At 40.4% G+C, this 15,301-nt stretch overlaps 3 protein-coding genes across 4 annotated transcripts in view; 2 read left to right on the top strand and 1 right to left on the bottom strand.

Moving 5' to 3' along the window:
* LOC145451633 (isocitrate dehydrogenase [NAD] subunit alpha, mitochondrial-like) overlaps positions 1 to 1,429 on the top strand; it is a 122,916-nt gene extending 121,487 nt beyond the window's left edge. Inside the window, exon 2 of the mRNA XM_080329844.1 lies at positions 141 to 1,429. Within this exon, the coding sequence (XP_080185970.1) occupies positions 178 to 1,275 (1,098 nt within the window). The 5' untranslated portion in view covers positions 141 to 177 and the 3' untranslated portion in view covers positions 1,276 to 1,429. The remainder of the gene's footprint in view (positions 1 to 140) is intronic.
* Positions 1,430 to 2,230: 801 nt separating this feature from the next.
* LOC145451631 (alanine aminotransferase 2-like) lies at positions 2,231 to 4,467 on the bottom strand. The gene has a single exon (XM_080329842.1). The coding sequence runs from the start codon at positions 4,112 to 4,114 to the stop codon at positions 2,588 to 2,590; it is 1,527 nt and encodes a 508-aa protein (XP_080185968.1). The 5' UTR covers positions 4,115 to 4,467; the 3' UTR covers positions 2,231 to 2,587.
* A 3,880-nt stretch (positions 4,468 to 8,347) lies between these two features.
* On the top strand, positions 8,348 to 14,349 carry LOC145452778 (uncharacterized). Of its 2 annotated transcripts, none has more exons than XM_080330925.1 (6): positions 8,348 to 8,552; positions 8,684 to 8,778; positions 9,465 to 9,608; positions 12,281 to 12,408; positions 13,882 to 13,992; positions 14,185 to 14,349. In XM_080330925.1, exons 2-6 carry the CDS (start codon positions 8,764 to 8,766, stop codon positions 14,267 to 14,269), a joined length of 483 nt encoding a protein of 160 aa, XP_080187051.1. In that variant the 5' UTR covers positions 8,348 to 8,552; positions 8,684 to 8,763; the 3' UTR covers positions 14,270 to 14,349. The 2 variants fall into 2 exon arrangements, with proteins under 2 accessions (XP_080187051.1, XP_080187050.1); XM_080330924.1 differs by having other exon boundaries at positions 8,633 to 8,778.
* Positions 14,350 to 15,301: the final 952 nt, after the last annotated feature.

Genomic DNA, 15,301 nt, shown 5'->3' with positions numbered 1-15,301 from the left:
TCCAATTCGGACAAAATGTTTAGCTGTATATGTAGTCTAATTTGGAGAAACTGTGTTGCTGTAATTCTAATCTAATATGGAAAGGCTGAATATTTTCTAGTTGTCCATCTCTGGCTAACTAACTGTATTTCATCTCTCAGATATTCTGTATATACAAATTTATTTTGGATTTGCGACATGGCTTTATTAGGCTTCAGTAGACGCGTCCTCCTCCAATCAACCAGTCGCATATCTTCCGCATTACGTCCATACTCTGCATCCGAAGAACCTGTAGTGTGCACATTGATTCCTGGAGATGGCATCGGACCTGAGATATCCGCGGCAGTGCAACAAATAGTGGATGCGTCCGGGGCACCGATCAAATGGGAAGAAAGAAATGTCACAGCTATAAAAGGACCTGGAGGGAAATGGGTTATACCAGCTGATGCGGAAGAATCTATCAAGAAAAATAAAGTCGGATTGAAAGGACCTTTAGCAACTCCAATCGCGAAAGGTCACCCGTCTATGAATCTTCTTCTGAGGAAAACATTTGGATTGTACGCAAATGTCAGACCGTGTGTATCAGTCGAAGGCTTCGAAACACCCTATGACGATGTTGATATTGTCACGATTAGGGAGAACACCGAAGGAGAATACTCTGGTATCGAGCACACTGTTGTCGATGGTGTTGTACAAAGTATTAAATTGATAACGGAAACTGCGTCAAGAAATGTCGCCGAATTTGCATTCGATTACGCTCGTCAAAATGGCAGAAAAAATGTAACTGCCGTACATAAAGCTAATATTATGAGAATGTCAGATGGGCTGTTTTTACGCTGCTGCCGAGAAACTGCAGAAGCAAACAGGGATATCAAGTTCAACGAAATGTACCTTGATACAGTCTGCCTGAATATTGTCCAAGATCCCAATCAGTTTGATGTATTGGTCATGCCGAATTTATATGGAGATATATTGAGTGATCTTTGCGCTGGACTTATCGGCGGTCTTGGTGTAACACCGAGCGGAAATATTGGCGATAATGGTGTAGCATTATTCGAATCTGTGCATGGCACTGCTCCTGATATCGCCGGAAAGGACCTAGCTAACCCGACTGCCCTGCTGTTATCCTGTGTGATGATGTTGAAGCATCTCGGACAAATGAGCTACGGAAAACGTATCGAACAAGCGTGCTACGATGCAATAAAGGATAAGAAATCTAGAACCAAGGATCTTGGAGGGGACGCCACCTGCTCTGTATTTACAAACGAAGTGTGCAACCGCGTTAGAGATTTGTAACTGACATTCATATATTACGTTTGCAATTTTACACAAGTAATATGTTTCACTGTTCACAATGCAGTTACGTTTATCGGTTTATATAGCTTTGGATTGATCTTTTAAGCTGCTTCATGCTTCAGGAAATGTATCAATACATTGTTGTACTAATGGATTTACTGTTAGTATCATTTGACTTACGAACTAGGCCACATTTGCACTAGCTGCAATAGTTGGTGTGTTAGTATCAAGGTTCTACCAAATTCATAACTTCAGTGGTGGTTCTCAACTAGGGTTGCCATTTGTCCTCTTAAAAGTATCCTCGAGGACGCCCAAATGTCCTCATTTTTTTGAGAATTTTGTTAAAATATGGGGTAAAATTGGAGCGAGATAGAGTAAATCAGCACTGAAGTAACGATCTGGCGGGTGGGTATTTTGGGAGCTGGGCCAGATGTGCAGGTTTAGACATTTTGAAAAAAGTGTCCTCTTTACAGGTTTCCAAATTATGGTAACCCTATTCTTAATCGGTGTTCCCAGGAGGTTGAGACACCACTCAACTCATACACCGGATTTGTGATTACTAGGGTGATTATTTTTGACATGACAAAAATCGGTCAAAATTGTTCATGAAGTCAAAAATTTTTTGACCCCTGCATTTCGTTTGTATGGTAAAATTTGCACCTTCGGTGAACTTATCATTCGATATTTTACAGCTTAAACCTACCATCGTAGACGGCCCATTGCTCATTGTGAATCATAAACTGTGAAATGAAACAAATAGGATGACATGGTGTTCTGGTAAAGGTATGCCTCAGTTAGAATTTAAGGTTCTCGAAGGCTTGGAGATAAGAGTTAGTGTTAGCCAGGTTAGTAAATTTTGAGAACCACTGCTCCAGAATATCAGCACTAAGTAAAAAAGCTACATCACAAGCAATGGCTAAGAAGTAGTTGCTATGGTAGCAAACTGAACATTCGATTCTATTTTTTTCACAGAATCTGTAATATTGTTAAAATGCTGAGACATCAACTTGCTATCTTAACTGGTATCAACTGAAACAAGTGTGTCGCTCAGCATTATTCATGGTTTTGAACAACATCAAATGGCGATGAACAATAAAACAGTGGTGTGTCAAGCATACTGTTCACGTTCAGTGTTCATGCAAGCAACATATTGCTGAAATCAGACGGTGAAGGAAATTGCTAGAAGCTGTTATATTGGAACATAAGAATCATGGTCGATGTGGGTGTAATTCAGGCAATGGTGAAACTTGCAAATATATTCATTGGTGCAAATATTGCACCAGAGTAAGATAAGTGCATTTTAAGCTGGAGATTATCCCGAATATTCTTGGGTAAACTTGATATGGAAATCCCGGAACAGCTTGAAGAGCGATTCCATCTTTTCTTTCGGTGGCAGTATCGTCATGCGGAAGTGATATGTGCCGGGCTTTTGTCTGAAGCCGCTACCCGGCACAATACAAATGCCAGTTTCTTCCAACAGTTTCATTGCGTAAAATGAATCCGGTTCCTCCCCCATCTTCCTTGCTTCTTCGACAGCTTTTGCCGGAATTTCAATTTTCGGGAAAGAATACATAGCGCCTTGAACGTCGTTGCACTTTATACCGGGGATTTTGTTGAACATTTCTGCGGTTAAACGGGCTTTTTCTGCCAGATCCGTCAAGTTTCGGGTTTTTTCTTGCAAGAAAAGGTCGTACGACGGATCACCTGGGGATGGTGGGTTCACAACAATATCCAACGCGACTTGTCCAGTTACTGGAGGGCAAAGTCGACATGACACCAATTTTCTCAATTGCTCCTTCACTTCAGATTGGATATTAATAGCTTCCATGTATCCACCACGGAATCCACATTCACCCATATATCCTTTAGATATAGAATGAAACGAAGCCAGTTCGACATTCGAGCTGTAGTCAGAGCCAAGTTCAAACATAACTTTCTTGAATGAATGGAATTTACATCCCTCTGCATATACGTTATCTTGATACACTTCATCCGCCATCAAAAACAAGCCCTTTTCTACAGCAAATTTAATCACTTTTTCAATGTTATCGCGACTCAGTACTTGTCCCGTTGGATTACCAGGGTTGATAACACACAGCACTTTCGGATTGCAAGTTTTCTTTGCTTCCGAATATGATCTCTCAAGTTCTTGCATGTCAAGAGACCAGTTGTTATCTTCATCCAAGTAATAAGGAACCAAGTGTGCGTTCAGCTCGGATATTGTTGCCGAATAAAGTGGATACTGAGGTATTGGTATCATCACCCCTGTTCTATCACTTCCTTCACCCGCAACAAGTAACTTTAGCATTGCAACCACACCATCGCTCGCACCGGTACATAAAAATATGTTGTTCGGATCAGATGGAATGCCGCCATCACGAGCCTCGATGTATTTTGCAGCATCCTCACGGATAACTTCAATGCCTTGACTAGCAGAATAAGCACCAATGCTCATGCCACCACAGCCCCCAAGAAGACGTCTCGCTCTTTCTTTGGCATCCACTGGGAAGTGATCAGTTTTCAACAGCTCTGGATAGGCGCAAAGAGCAACAACTTGTCGTAAAAACGTGATGGGTTGCTGTCCCATTGCATGCGCATCACCGATGTTTGCCGAGATAACCTCATCGAACGGCTTTTTCACGCCTTTCCCAAGTTCTTTTTTGACCTCGCCAGCTCTGACGACAATAGGTCCTCTCACTGCATATTCAACTTTTTTGATGTGAGGGTTCATGTTATCCACAGTAAGGACTTTGTTGTAAGACCCATTGCTAGTAAATATTGGCCTTTGACTAGCCATAGTGCCGATTATTCTCAAAGCTCTTTTCTGAATAGGAATCATCGCGATTACTTAACAGTGCTGGTCCGTCACGCAGCGCTTCGCCTCGGGATGAAATATTATCCACAAGCTCGTGAAGCTGCGGAATCGATAAACTCTTTTGCACTCTCGCCGCGCCTGAATAAATCAACTGCTACGACGATAACACATCGTCCCCCTAGTATAAAGATGTTTTAGCTCTTTAGGCTCTCGCTAAGTTGGAATGCTATAGGAGTTGTTATGAGAAAATTGCGACCTTATTCCTACCGCGAGGGTGTGCGACAAAACGACGTAGCGATTGGATAACGTTCTGCTGGCGTGAGGACTTTCATACCACGTAGCCCAATACACACACAAACTCGATAACACCAGCTAATGAAATCCGTCTGAATTGCGATAGCTATAAATAGAAGGGTTTTGCTCGATTCGATACAGCATTGGTAATCCAATCGCGGCAGCAGTATTTATTATAGCGACACCTCTTTCAAGTCCGGGATCTTTTTAACGGATAGGCCCACACAAAATCGTAGTCAAAAATATACAACGCGTGCTTTTCTTGGTACCTGAACCTTTCTAACTCGACGCCAGAGTTCTTTGTTTCATAATACGTACAGATTGCATTGGCATCGCATCGCGACCACAACTGCTTTATCGCTGCCGCTGTTGAATAACAGCCAATTCACAGTGAATTGTCAATTTCGTGAATTCGACAACTCGTGCACAAGTCGCTGACAATGCGATGATAGTCACGTCGGGTCAGCGTTTGTCAAAAACACACGCCTGCGCTGTATTTGGCAGTTTGGATTTTACACACCACCTAGTAATGATTGACCTGGAAGTCCACTTGCATAAGCGGTCTTGGAATCAATTAAATCGCCGACGGTTACTATCTAGTACCTACTACGAAGGTTCCCGGCTAACTTACGGTCGATGATTGCTGAATGCTGATGCGTCTCCAAGATTGGCATTGTATGTGTCTGCTGTCTGGGAGTCGTCCATTATAATATCTCATAACCTGGGCTGGGGGTTTGTCGTATAATTGGTTAAAGACGTGATAGGTGACTTTTACTCCTGGTGTGGGTGGTGACGAAAAGCAACCAGCAATAAAATGAAGCCACTGTTTTAGTGTTGACTGTTTTACTGAGATCACGCCGATAAAATACAAATGGGGAGGCCAATCCTTCTGGATTGGTTGTACGATTGTGAAATCGTGGCGGCTCCTACTCAGTTTTCCAGTAAGTTATTTTATAAACTAACAGAAAGTGCTTGGTGTATATATTGTTGTTAGCTCCCGGAATGATGATATTCTCTATGCAGAAATTGCGGTTCGTTTCAGCGGGGCTTCATCGCTGATAGGTTCAGCTTGAAAGCGCGATTCTGCGTAGCAGTTGAGCCTCCGGTTCAATTATCCTCTCTGACTCATGCACTTTCAAACCAACATCGATTCTACTAATACCTGAGGCGACAATCGTCATCGTTTCTATTTAGTAGATAAAGCAGCAGGGAGTTTGTTTCTCACTGCCATGACCGAACTGTATGCCCGACTGCTAGATGAAAGTATATTAACGCCCATTGCCGCAAACGCTCTTATATTGAGTGCACATTGTAAACAATTCGTACCAGCAAATAATTGCGTAATCCATTCTGTACTAAAGACAATGTATGTATTCTATACACAATACGTACAACATTACAGTTTTGTCGAACTGATATCCTTGATTCACACTCTTAGGGTCACGTATATCTATAAGTCGGTCTCATATACAACCAGGCCATATTTCGCATCTCAAATCTCAATTAAATGTAATGAGGCGGGTTATTAGAAAGAGATTTTTCAATGTTCAGTTCATGCGTCAAATTAGAGAATCGCCACTCTTACATTTGTAGTACAAGATGAAACTTTGGTTGATCAACTTCATCAAGCCGTTTCGAGGTTTCGACTACTCTTTTTGTATTTATTGTATTGCAGTGTTGGGATGACTCGAGTCATGACTTGACTCGAGTCAACTTTTTCGTATGACTTGACTTGACTCGAGTCACTTCGAAAGAATGACTTGACTTGACTTGACTCGGCGCTTCAAAAATGTAGATTGACTCGTGACTCGGAGCAAAATTTACGAGTCAATTTCAAGTCATCAAGTGAACGGAGTCGATTAAATCTCTGTATCTTGTTTATGTTCGGATTATTCGTGATACGCCCGTGTGACTTGTGAGAGCAACCAGTCATTCACTGTTTGTACCCTTCACTGACCCCCCTTGCTACATCACAAACAAATTGGCCGAAAACGAGCTGATGACAGCTTACGTTTATGTGCTATCAGTATCATAATCTAATAGCAACGTATCTCTGTTTCTTTGACGGCTCAGTGCTTACATCGCGCAGTGCCCCTCTTAGCCAACCCACTTGTATGATTTGAATCGAACGAATATAGTTTATGCGTTTATATTCTCACGGATGAGTAGATGGATAGTGTATTATATAGGCTTACCATTTGTCCTCTTTTTTGACTTTTTTGAAAGTGTCCTCGGAGGACGCCCTTTTGTCCTCTTTTTTGAGATTTTGTCCTCTTTTTTGAAAATTTAGGTCAGATTGAGATCAAATTGCGAGCGATATGCCGCAAATTAGCCGAGAAGTGACGCTCCGGCGGGTATTTCGGAGGGAAAAGCAGTCATCCACCTGGCAATGTGGAGAGCAAAACGTTATTTTGAGCTGTGAGCGAAAGTGATGACCTTTTTTTTTTTTTTTTTTTTTTAGTCAACCGTTCACGAAGTGGGAAAAATTTACCGGTTTTTGAGAATTCTTCTCCAGTTTTGCATGTCTGAAATTTCTGAAAAAGTGTCCTCTTTTTACATTTCCAAAATATGGTAAGCCTAGTATTATACCATATCAATTCGTTTCAATTTGTCGACGCTTCGTATTCGACCCTCTATTTTGGCTCACGTATTTTATTAGCTGCTCCACGTCTGCTCAAGCGATAAAACGCCTTTTTGCATTATTTATATTGAATTTATGTTCGTTTGCATGTATATTTGACTTTATACTCGTTATTTGATTCAAGATACATGACCAATACATCTGTTATTCACACATATAGCAAAATGTAATGACTTTGAATGATCACTCATACTTCATAAAACCAATTTGACTTGACTTGACTCGACTTGACTGGAGTCACCTCCAAAAAACGAGTGACTTGACTTAACTCGAGTCACTTTCGAAAATCGATTGACTTGACTTGACTCGAGTCAAAATGTGCAATGACTCGAAATGACTCGTGACTCGAAGGTAGTGACTTGATCCCAACACTGTTGTATTGCAGTTCCCGGTGGAATCTTCAGTCGATGAATATCGTGATCGAGTAACACTGCTGATACTCATAGCGATGAATAAATCGCTCAAAAATGACGTGCGATTTTGACGGCATTTGAACATTTATGATTTGACTATAGTGTTCACTGTTCATATGTAGTACATAGTACATTTATATAGTGTGTACTATATATATAGGTTATCGTTATTGAATTCATCAAATCTCACCGGGATCAGACGCTTAATAATGACACACACCACCATTCGCATCATCGGCACCCAGAAGCCTGTAGCAGTAGGCCTATCAGTTTATAAATATTTTCATCATTTCAAAACACCACAAAACTGCGATAAAATGAAAAGATAGGGAGGTGTCGAAAGGACTTGGAGTAGTCTTCGAGATCAGACACCCACCTTGGCCCATCAATTCGGTTTCGGTTTATTGGGCCTTGGCGGAGTAGAAAAGAGGCATGCACACTGAATGAAAAGTAAAGCAGAGAATATGAATTCAAATCCAAATTAGATGACAAGCAGAATAGTTTAAGTGAGCTTCATAGTGTTTTGTTAATTACCATATAATTAGAATTAATGAATTCGTAGTAATTAAATGTTCGAATTATATAGAAAAATAAAAAAAAAATCGAGTTCAGCGTTTATTCTCATAACCAAGCATGACAATGGAAAATATCTGTGCACTGAGCTTGGGTTGTTTCGCACTATACAGCTCTCTTCGTACCATCTTCCGGAAAACCAGAAATTAGATTAGAATTAAAATGATTATAATTAGATTATCGGCATTTCGCCCTAATTAGTCAAATTAGACAATTAGAAATATCTAGTTATTCAAGTATGATCGCAGGAGCCGAATTCTTTGAGCCAATGCATTGAAGGCATTCGTTACTTTGTGACATCACTATGCATTTCATTTCATAGGGAAAAAACTAATTCGTTGATATGGAAATAAGTTCAGATTGTCGCTACATCGACGCAAAATGTGCTGGTTATTTGTCGACGATTATGGGTGCTTGGTGCGCTAAAGACTGCCGGGAAAGATCTACAGCTCCAGCACCTAAGAGGCAACGCAATATCTCACGAATCAGTGTCGATCCGGTAGTCATAAAAGTAACACCACCCACGCCGCCGGAACATCAGGTATTCGCAAGTTTTCAACAGATATACATTAAAAAAAAAGTATTCTGAGTGTTATCGTTTGTTTCGTGTTACTGTTACAGACTCGCAATCAGGACAGTAACACCGGATCAACTAACATCCTACTTTCACAGGAGTCTATCGGCAACAGCCTTGAATCTTAGCCGAGTACCGTGGATATTCGTGATACTACAATCAGTAAAGCGAAAAGAGTATGGATAATCCCGGAGTACGTATGCTATATTCCGAATTGTAAATCCTAAATAAATAAGAACTGTCTCAGTATTTCATAGGTCTACATCGTAATCGTAAACATCCACACTTTTTAGTGAATCAATTTCGCGAAATCGTGATGTCCGTGAAAGTTACAAAACTAACCATTGATTTCCGTCCAGTTGTTTGGTGATTCACCCGAGAAGGTCAAAATATAACTTAACTACCACTAGAAGTGTATTTCTTTGCCAAGATTGTCCGTAAGTCCAAATTTTGAACACTGTCTGATATCTAGGACCAGATATATCCTTGATTAAAATGACAAATAGACCATATTATCATCAGGGCTGGGCGCAATGATTCGAGTACTCGAGAATCTGAATCGCGGATTATTTCTGATGATTCGAGTAGAGTAGTGAGATAATATTTTCTAGAGCACTGAAATTATGCACTCTTTGTCAGCACAAAGAGTTATTTCATAATAGAAAATTATAGTTGTGATAGGATTTTCCACCGATTGGTCAGAGCAATTTGACACACACCGACTCCGGCCAGTACGTGTTTTCCCAGCTCTGTGACTCCGATTCCAAAGGGTGTTACGAAATTTATGTGGCTCCACCATAAGTAAATTCCACGAAACTCCGATCCAAGGCCGCAAGGTCTGGCGTAACCTGAATCGATGAAATAATTCTTGTTTCCCAGTCCTCGACGCCGTCATCTCGACTGGAAGAAAGAATCGCGTCACTAGCTGGTCTCGGTACCGAAGACAGTATGCGTAGAGCGAGTCACGCTGGCTTTGCAGCACATCGTATGGTGGATTTATCGACAAGGCGAGCGTCCATGCCCGTAAGACTACACTACACTTAGGCTACTCAGCGGCGGTCAAAGTTGTCAGCATTGGCTCTCAAGTATTGTAGTCAGAACTAATACAAACATATCCTAAAAGTTCTCTGTACTTTGCAAAGATAACCAGTAAAAAGTAAGTAGTTTTCTGTCCAAAATTGAAACTATAGAAGTGGAAGTGGTCTAAAAAGATAACCACATGATTAAGAAGTACAATTAGGCAAAAACTACTTGAGTAGCCTTCTACTTTGTAGTAAGCATGCATATCTGGTCGATAGATTCGTCTAGAAATGTCTCGCAGGTGCTGGTCTGCATGCAGCCTTGATATAATGAGAGTTGATTGTCATGTCCAATGTTATGTCGTGAGAGCTAGACGCTCAGCCTTGTGATCCTACAGAGCATGGGGAATAGCATTGCTCAAAATAACTTTTTTCGGGATCCCAGGGATTCACTGATTAAATTGTTAGGTTATTTAAAAAACGCTGCTCACCAAATTTGGCTCAATTCCAACCATGCAGTATACGCCAACGCAGAGCCAATTGAAATTTTTGAATCTATTTTAAAAACTAATAAAATAAAATGATCAAATTGTACTGTCAACCCCGTGAAATTGTTTAGCTGTCTACAAAAACGATGCAAAATAAGTTTCACGCAATCCCAACCCGTAGAAGCGAAATTATTTGAGTTTTCCATTCATAATTCTGAGATTTTCCACCGTCTATGCTATTTTTGCAAATCCAAAACTTTCAGCTGCAATAACTTTGCTTCGGCGGGTTGGAATTGCGTCAAATTTGTTTTGCATCGTTTTTGTTGACAGCTCAACAATTTCACGGGGTTGACAGAAAAATTTGAAATTTTTTTGTAGGGATGGTGTGAACCTCTGAAAGGTTCAGGTTCGTGTGAACGCGAACCTTTTTGAAAGGTTCTGTGTGAACGCGAACGTGAACCTCATGACGTTACGTGACGTCACATTGCTAATTCCAACTCTACATTTCAATGAAGTGATAGCCTATATTAATGCCCCGTTGTACATGTACAGTGTACACGATAGGCCTACACATAAAATGCCATAATGCTGAAGTGCATATTGACGCTTTAAACGTCACCAAACGTATAAACTGGGGCAATCAAATGATATAATAATCACATAAAATCATTTTTTTCCGTCGCTTTGCCAACAATTTCGACGAGGACTTACCAGGGAGTATAAGCTTTCGCCGTAACGGTCTAGGCCAGACCGGACAATGTATTTGCCGCCTGAGTATTGATATTGAGCTGAGTGCCAAACGAGTTTCTATACTTGCTACCGATGTTACCCCATTAACAAATTATGCAGCAGTAGCCAACACACCAATCGCACGGATTTGGTTTTTATGATACCTGCACATATGAAATGAAGATTGACCCCGTATGCCAGCTAGATTTTTTAAATCAGAGAACGATAGGTTCATCGATAGGCTGAATAAGCATCATTCGCTGACTACCTACATGTACCGTATTTCGCTCTTGATGCTGTGTGATTGCGGGTCAAGCTCAAAGCAAAGAGTCACTAAATATTTGAGCAAAACTTTGTAAAGCAAGTAATATTTTTGATATTTTCAAGGTGCATGCTCGTTTCGTGTTAATTTTTATGCTGCCAGCACCATGCATATAGTGGCCCGCAGTTGAAATGTAATAAATTTCAACCAAAGATGTTATAATGAATCGTAATATATGACAAATTTTCACAGTACAGAACCTACCAAGGATCGTTTGTGAACGTGAACCTGTAAATTTATGAGGTTCACACACAGAACGCGAACGTGAACCTCACGTTCACACCATCCCTATTTGTTTGTATATTTTTTATAGCATATTCAAAAATTTCAATTGGCTTTGCATCTGCGTATACTGGTTGGAATTGAGTCAAATGTGGCGTGCAGCGTTTTTTAGGCTACCTAACAATTTAGTCAGTGAATCCCTAGGATCCGGTAAAAATAGTTATTTTTGCACAACCCTATGGGGAGCGACAGAGATGTGAAGCCTACGCCTATTCTATCAATAGATTGTATTACTTCATAAGAGATAGCGTAATGTTGATGCATACGGCTTCTTGATCGGTAGGTCGTGGGTTCGATACCATGCCAGGTTAGACGAAAGACTAAAAAACTGGTTACCCCTGGTATCCGCGGCTATCCTGCTATAGGCGCTCAGCATCCACTTATAGCATGGAGAAAAAGACGGGGTGCAGTGCAGACTAGAAGACCTTACGGTCGTATCACATCTCCGTCGTCAAAAGCATCTCGATGGTGCAGACGAAAATGAATATCATCCCTCTCTCTCTCTCTCTCTCTTATTAGAATTGGCAGACGTATTGCAATAACAATATAAATTAAATATATTTCCATAATAAGCACTTATTCTATTATTATAAAATCGAGTGACCACTGGTGAACACTACAATGTAAATGCATGGGTGAAAAATAGGCGTAATTGTAGCAGATATTCACTATAGCGCAGAGCACAAATCGGGGCATCGACTATGTCTGGTACCATATTTTACTTTCAAACCCATTCCAATTGGTAAAAACGAGTTAACTACACCAATCCACGCTAGGAGTGCATTGGGTTCTGTTGCCGTGTATTGTCTTTTTGTGCATTATCGGGGAGTTGTATCTTACCTTTACATCTTCAAGGCCTACCTCATCACTCGCGACGAAGAAGCGAGAAAAATTCACACGAGTTCGGCTTGCGTCAACTTGATGCAAGACTTAACTTGCGCGAAGGTCATCGGTCAAGATGGCACGCAGCATTACATGCATGAGTAAGTCAGGTTTAATGCATTATTTGTGTGTACTATATGCATCAGCGGCCGATTTGGTCAATTTATCATGGGTGTTGGGGTTTTGATGAATAACGATAAATCTTTCGCCATCTGACAGTGTTTCCCGATAATATTATGAAACAAGTTCGCATCAGCAAAACAGTATTTTCTCGACGTGCGTTTTAACGGCGTATCAGTACACAATTCAAGTACACAACGTGATAAAAGTGTTAGGTTACTTAATTTAAGCCTACTCACCGAATTTGGTTCAATTCCAGCCAGTAGCCGCATTGCTACAGGAGAACAAAGTTTCTATTTATTATATAAAAATAGATTAACAGAAATTTCAAAATTTTCTGTTCACCCCATGAAAGTGTTAGGATGTCTATAGAAACGATGTTCGCCAAACTTGGCTCAATTCCAAACCGTGGAAGCGGAATTATCGCCGTCGAAAAATTTGCATTATCAATAGAATAGTATTTACGGTGACGAATTCTTCAATTATTAATTATATGTGTGCCCACCGTAACTACTATTTCATTCAAATCCAAATTTTTCTACGGCAATAACTCCGCTTCCACTGGTTGGAATTGAACCATATTTGGTGGACATCGTTTCTATAGACAACCTAACACTTTCAGGGAGTGAACAGAAAATTTTGAAATGTTTGTTAATTTATTTTTATAAATATAACTAGAAACTGGAATTGAACCAAATTTGGTGTGTAGGCTTAAATTAGGTAGCCTAACAATTTAACAAGTAGCCAGTACAATTTGAGAAAAAAAGTCATTTTTGAAGAGCCCTGTACACCTAATTAGTCACAGAGGCTAAAAAATCCTCGATATCTGCCATAGTCCACCACTATTGGTCGTTCATAGTGCATTAACGAAATAGTTTACAACGTGAAACAGTGTACAGTATACATGCGGTGATACGCCATACACCATTTCCACATTAGTAGGTAAATTGTATAATGTACTTTGCACATGTATGGCTGCAAACCGCTGTTATGAATACTACACTAATGCAAAAGTAGTTTATTTGCTACATTACAGTAATCAACAAGTTATATGGATCGTGTCTATTTGCGGAAGCTACGCGTCCTTCCCGTGACGTATCCGCCCCATTATCATTAATGATTCGATTGATAAACACTTTTAAAATATCACCTGCCACGTATATGTGATTATTTTACTAATTCGATTTCACGCTAGGCAAACGTACATCGCACTTTATAGCTACACGGGTGACGGTGTGTAAGAATCGATATTCCTGATCATAAGTAACACTACATCTTGCTTTTTTTGGCTTCAGCAAGATTCTCTCTGTTCCTATTCGGAGTGTTGCACTTACAGTTGTTTCAGTTGTTAAATTATCCACTATACCTCTTATGGAAATGCCGTAGATGCGTCAATTAACGCAGTTCCTTACGATAAACTCACATAACATACATATGCTACTGTTCTGTCCCAGAGACATTCAGAAAGTCCGTCGTAAGTTGCAGAAGACCTCCAGTTCCGAATCTACTGATGATAGCGACCGTGAAATTGATGTGAAGAAATCGTCATCCACAAGTGATTTCGGGTAAGCTGAGTTTTACTGCAGTAGGCCACTCAGTAGATTTGGAGATGTCATTTTCTCTGGAATGACCTCGATATTTACACTCTGCAATTGCGGACTGCGTGATAATATTGATTTCATGTGGTAATATTACGATCTGTTTACACATTGATGGAGATTTTAATAAGATAATGATGTATTTATGTAAACGTTCAGGCTGAATGGCAAGATTGAAGTCAGGAAAACGAATTCGGAGACGAGGATGGGTGAAATGGACATTGTTGACCCAGCAGAAGACTGAATTTTGGTCACATATAATCAACCTTTGCATTAATATAATTATACGCTGGTGAATCTTCACGAAAAGGCGTATTTAATTGACATTTGCTTATCTATAGAACCGCTATTGCCCATCGACAGATTTTTCCATAAGGAGGCGCTCAAGAGTCAAACTTTTCTTATGGCATTAGGTATTCTGCGACCCAATCTGCTGATTGTTCGATTTTCTGTTCACCTCATATTCAACTTGTTCCGAATAGCGATTGGTAAGGAACATTAGTATCACCTGAAAACCACAAACAAGACGTATTTTGAGTAGGATCCCATTGATCGGAGACATCAATTTTATTAGGAAGCTACGCAATATGCATTCAAACGCGAACGACGGAAGGACGGAAGCGCGATACGAGTCTAGTCCAGGTGCTGCCCTTCCAGACTACGAGTTCTCAGCCGTTAACTAGTAATTGTTTCGTATTCAGAGATAAGTGCTGAAACTTTCAGCTTTTTGGATACAACATAACGCATCAGTGTAAATCAATCAGACACGCCCCACTTATGTAATTTTGTTTATCTATTCATTCTATAGCGGCCTATCTATAGCATCAAAGGTCTTATTATAAAACGTATCTTCTCTTCTACCGTCGCTTTAATGTGCGCCACTGCGCTTCTCCGTCAGAGCGATAAGCAACTGAATAAATCCAGTAAGTAACGCTGGAAATTTGCTTTGTTCGCATACATGATCTGCGTTTCTGAATTAGGTCAGTAATTAAGAGACGTCGCAATATCCCCCACTCTTAGCAAGGATAGGCGTGAAACGCGCCGGCAATCTGGCGCTGCTCGCAGTGCTCACTCAATTTGATGACAGCGCAGTAGATATTGCAGGCAACGAAATGAGGCTTTGTGTTGCACGTGCTAACCGTTATAACGTGATGTGATACGGTTTACGAGAATGTATTGTGAATGCGCGAAATTGCAGGATCTTGAAGATACTGTGCCACGGATGGTAACAATCGCTAATAACCTGATAGAGACGTATACTGTGAGATATTGACTT

This window comes from Botryllus schlosseri, chromosome 12 (assembly GCF_051294905.1).
Source record: "Botryllus schlosseri isolate E-star chromosome 12, Bs_hap1, whole genome shotgun sequence".
In the NCBI taxonomy this organism is placed as follows: domain Eukaryota; kingdom Metazoa; phylum Chordata; class Ascidiacea; order Stolidobranchia; family Styelidae; genus Botryllus; species Botryllus schlosseri.
This window is presented reverse-complemented; position numbering and strand designations above follow the sequence as displayed.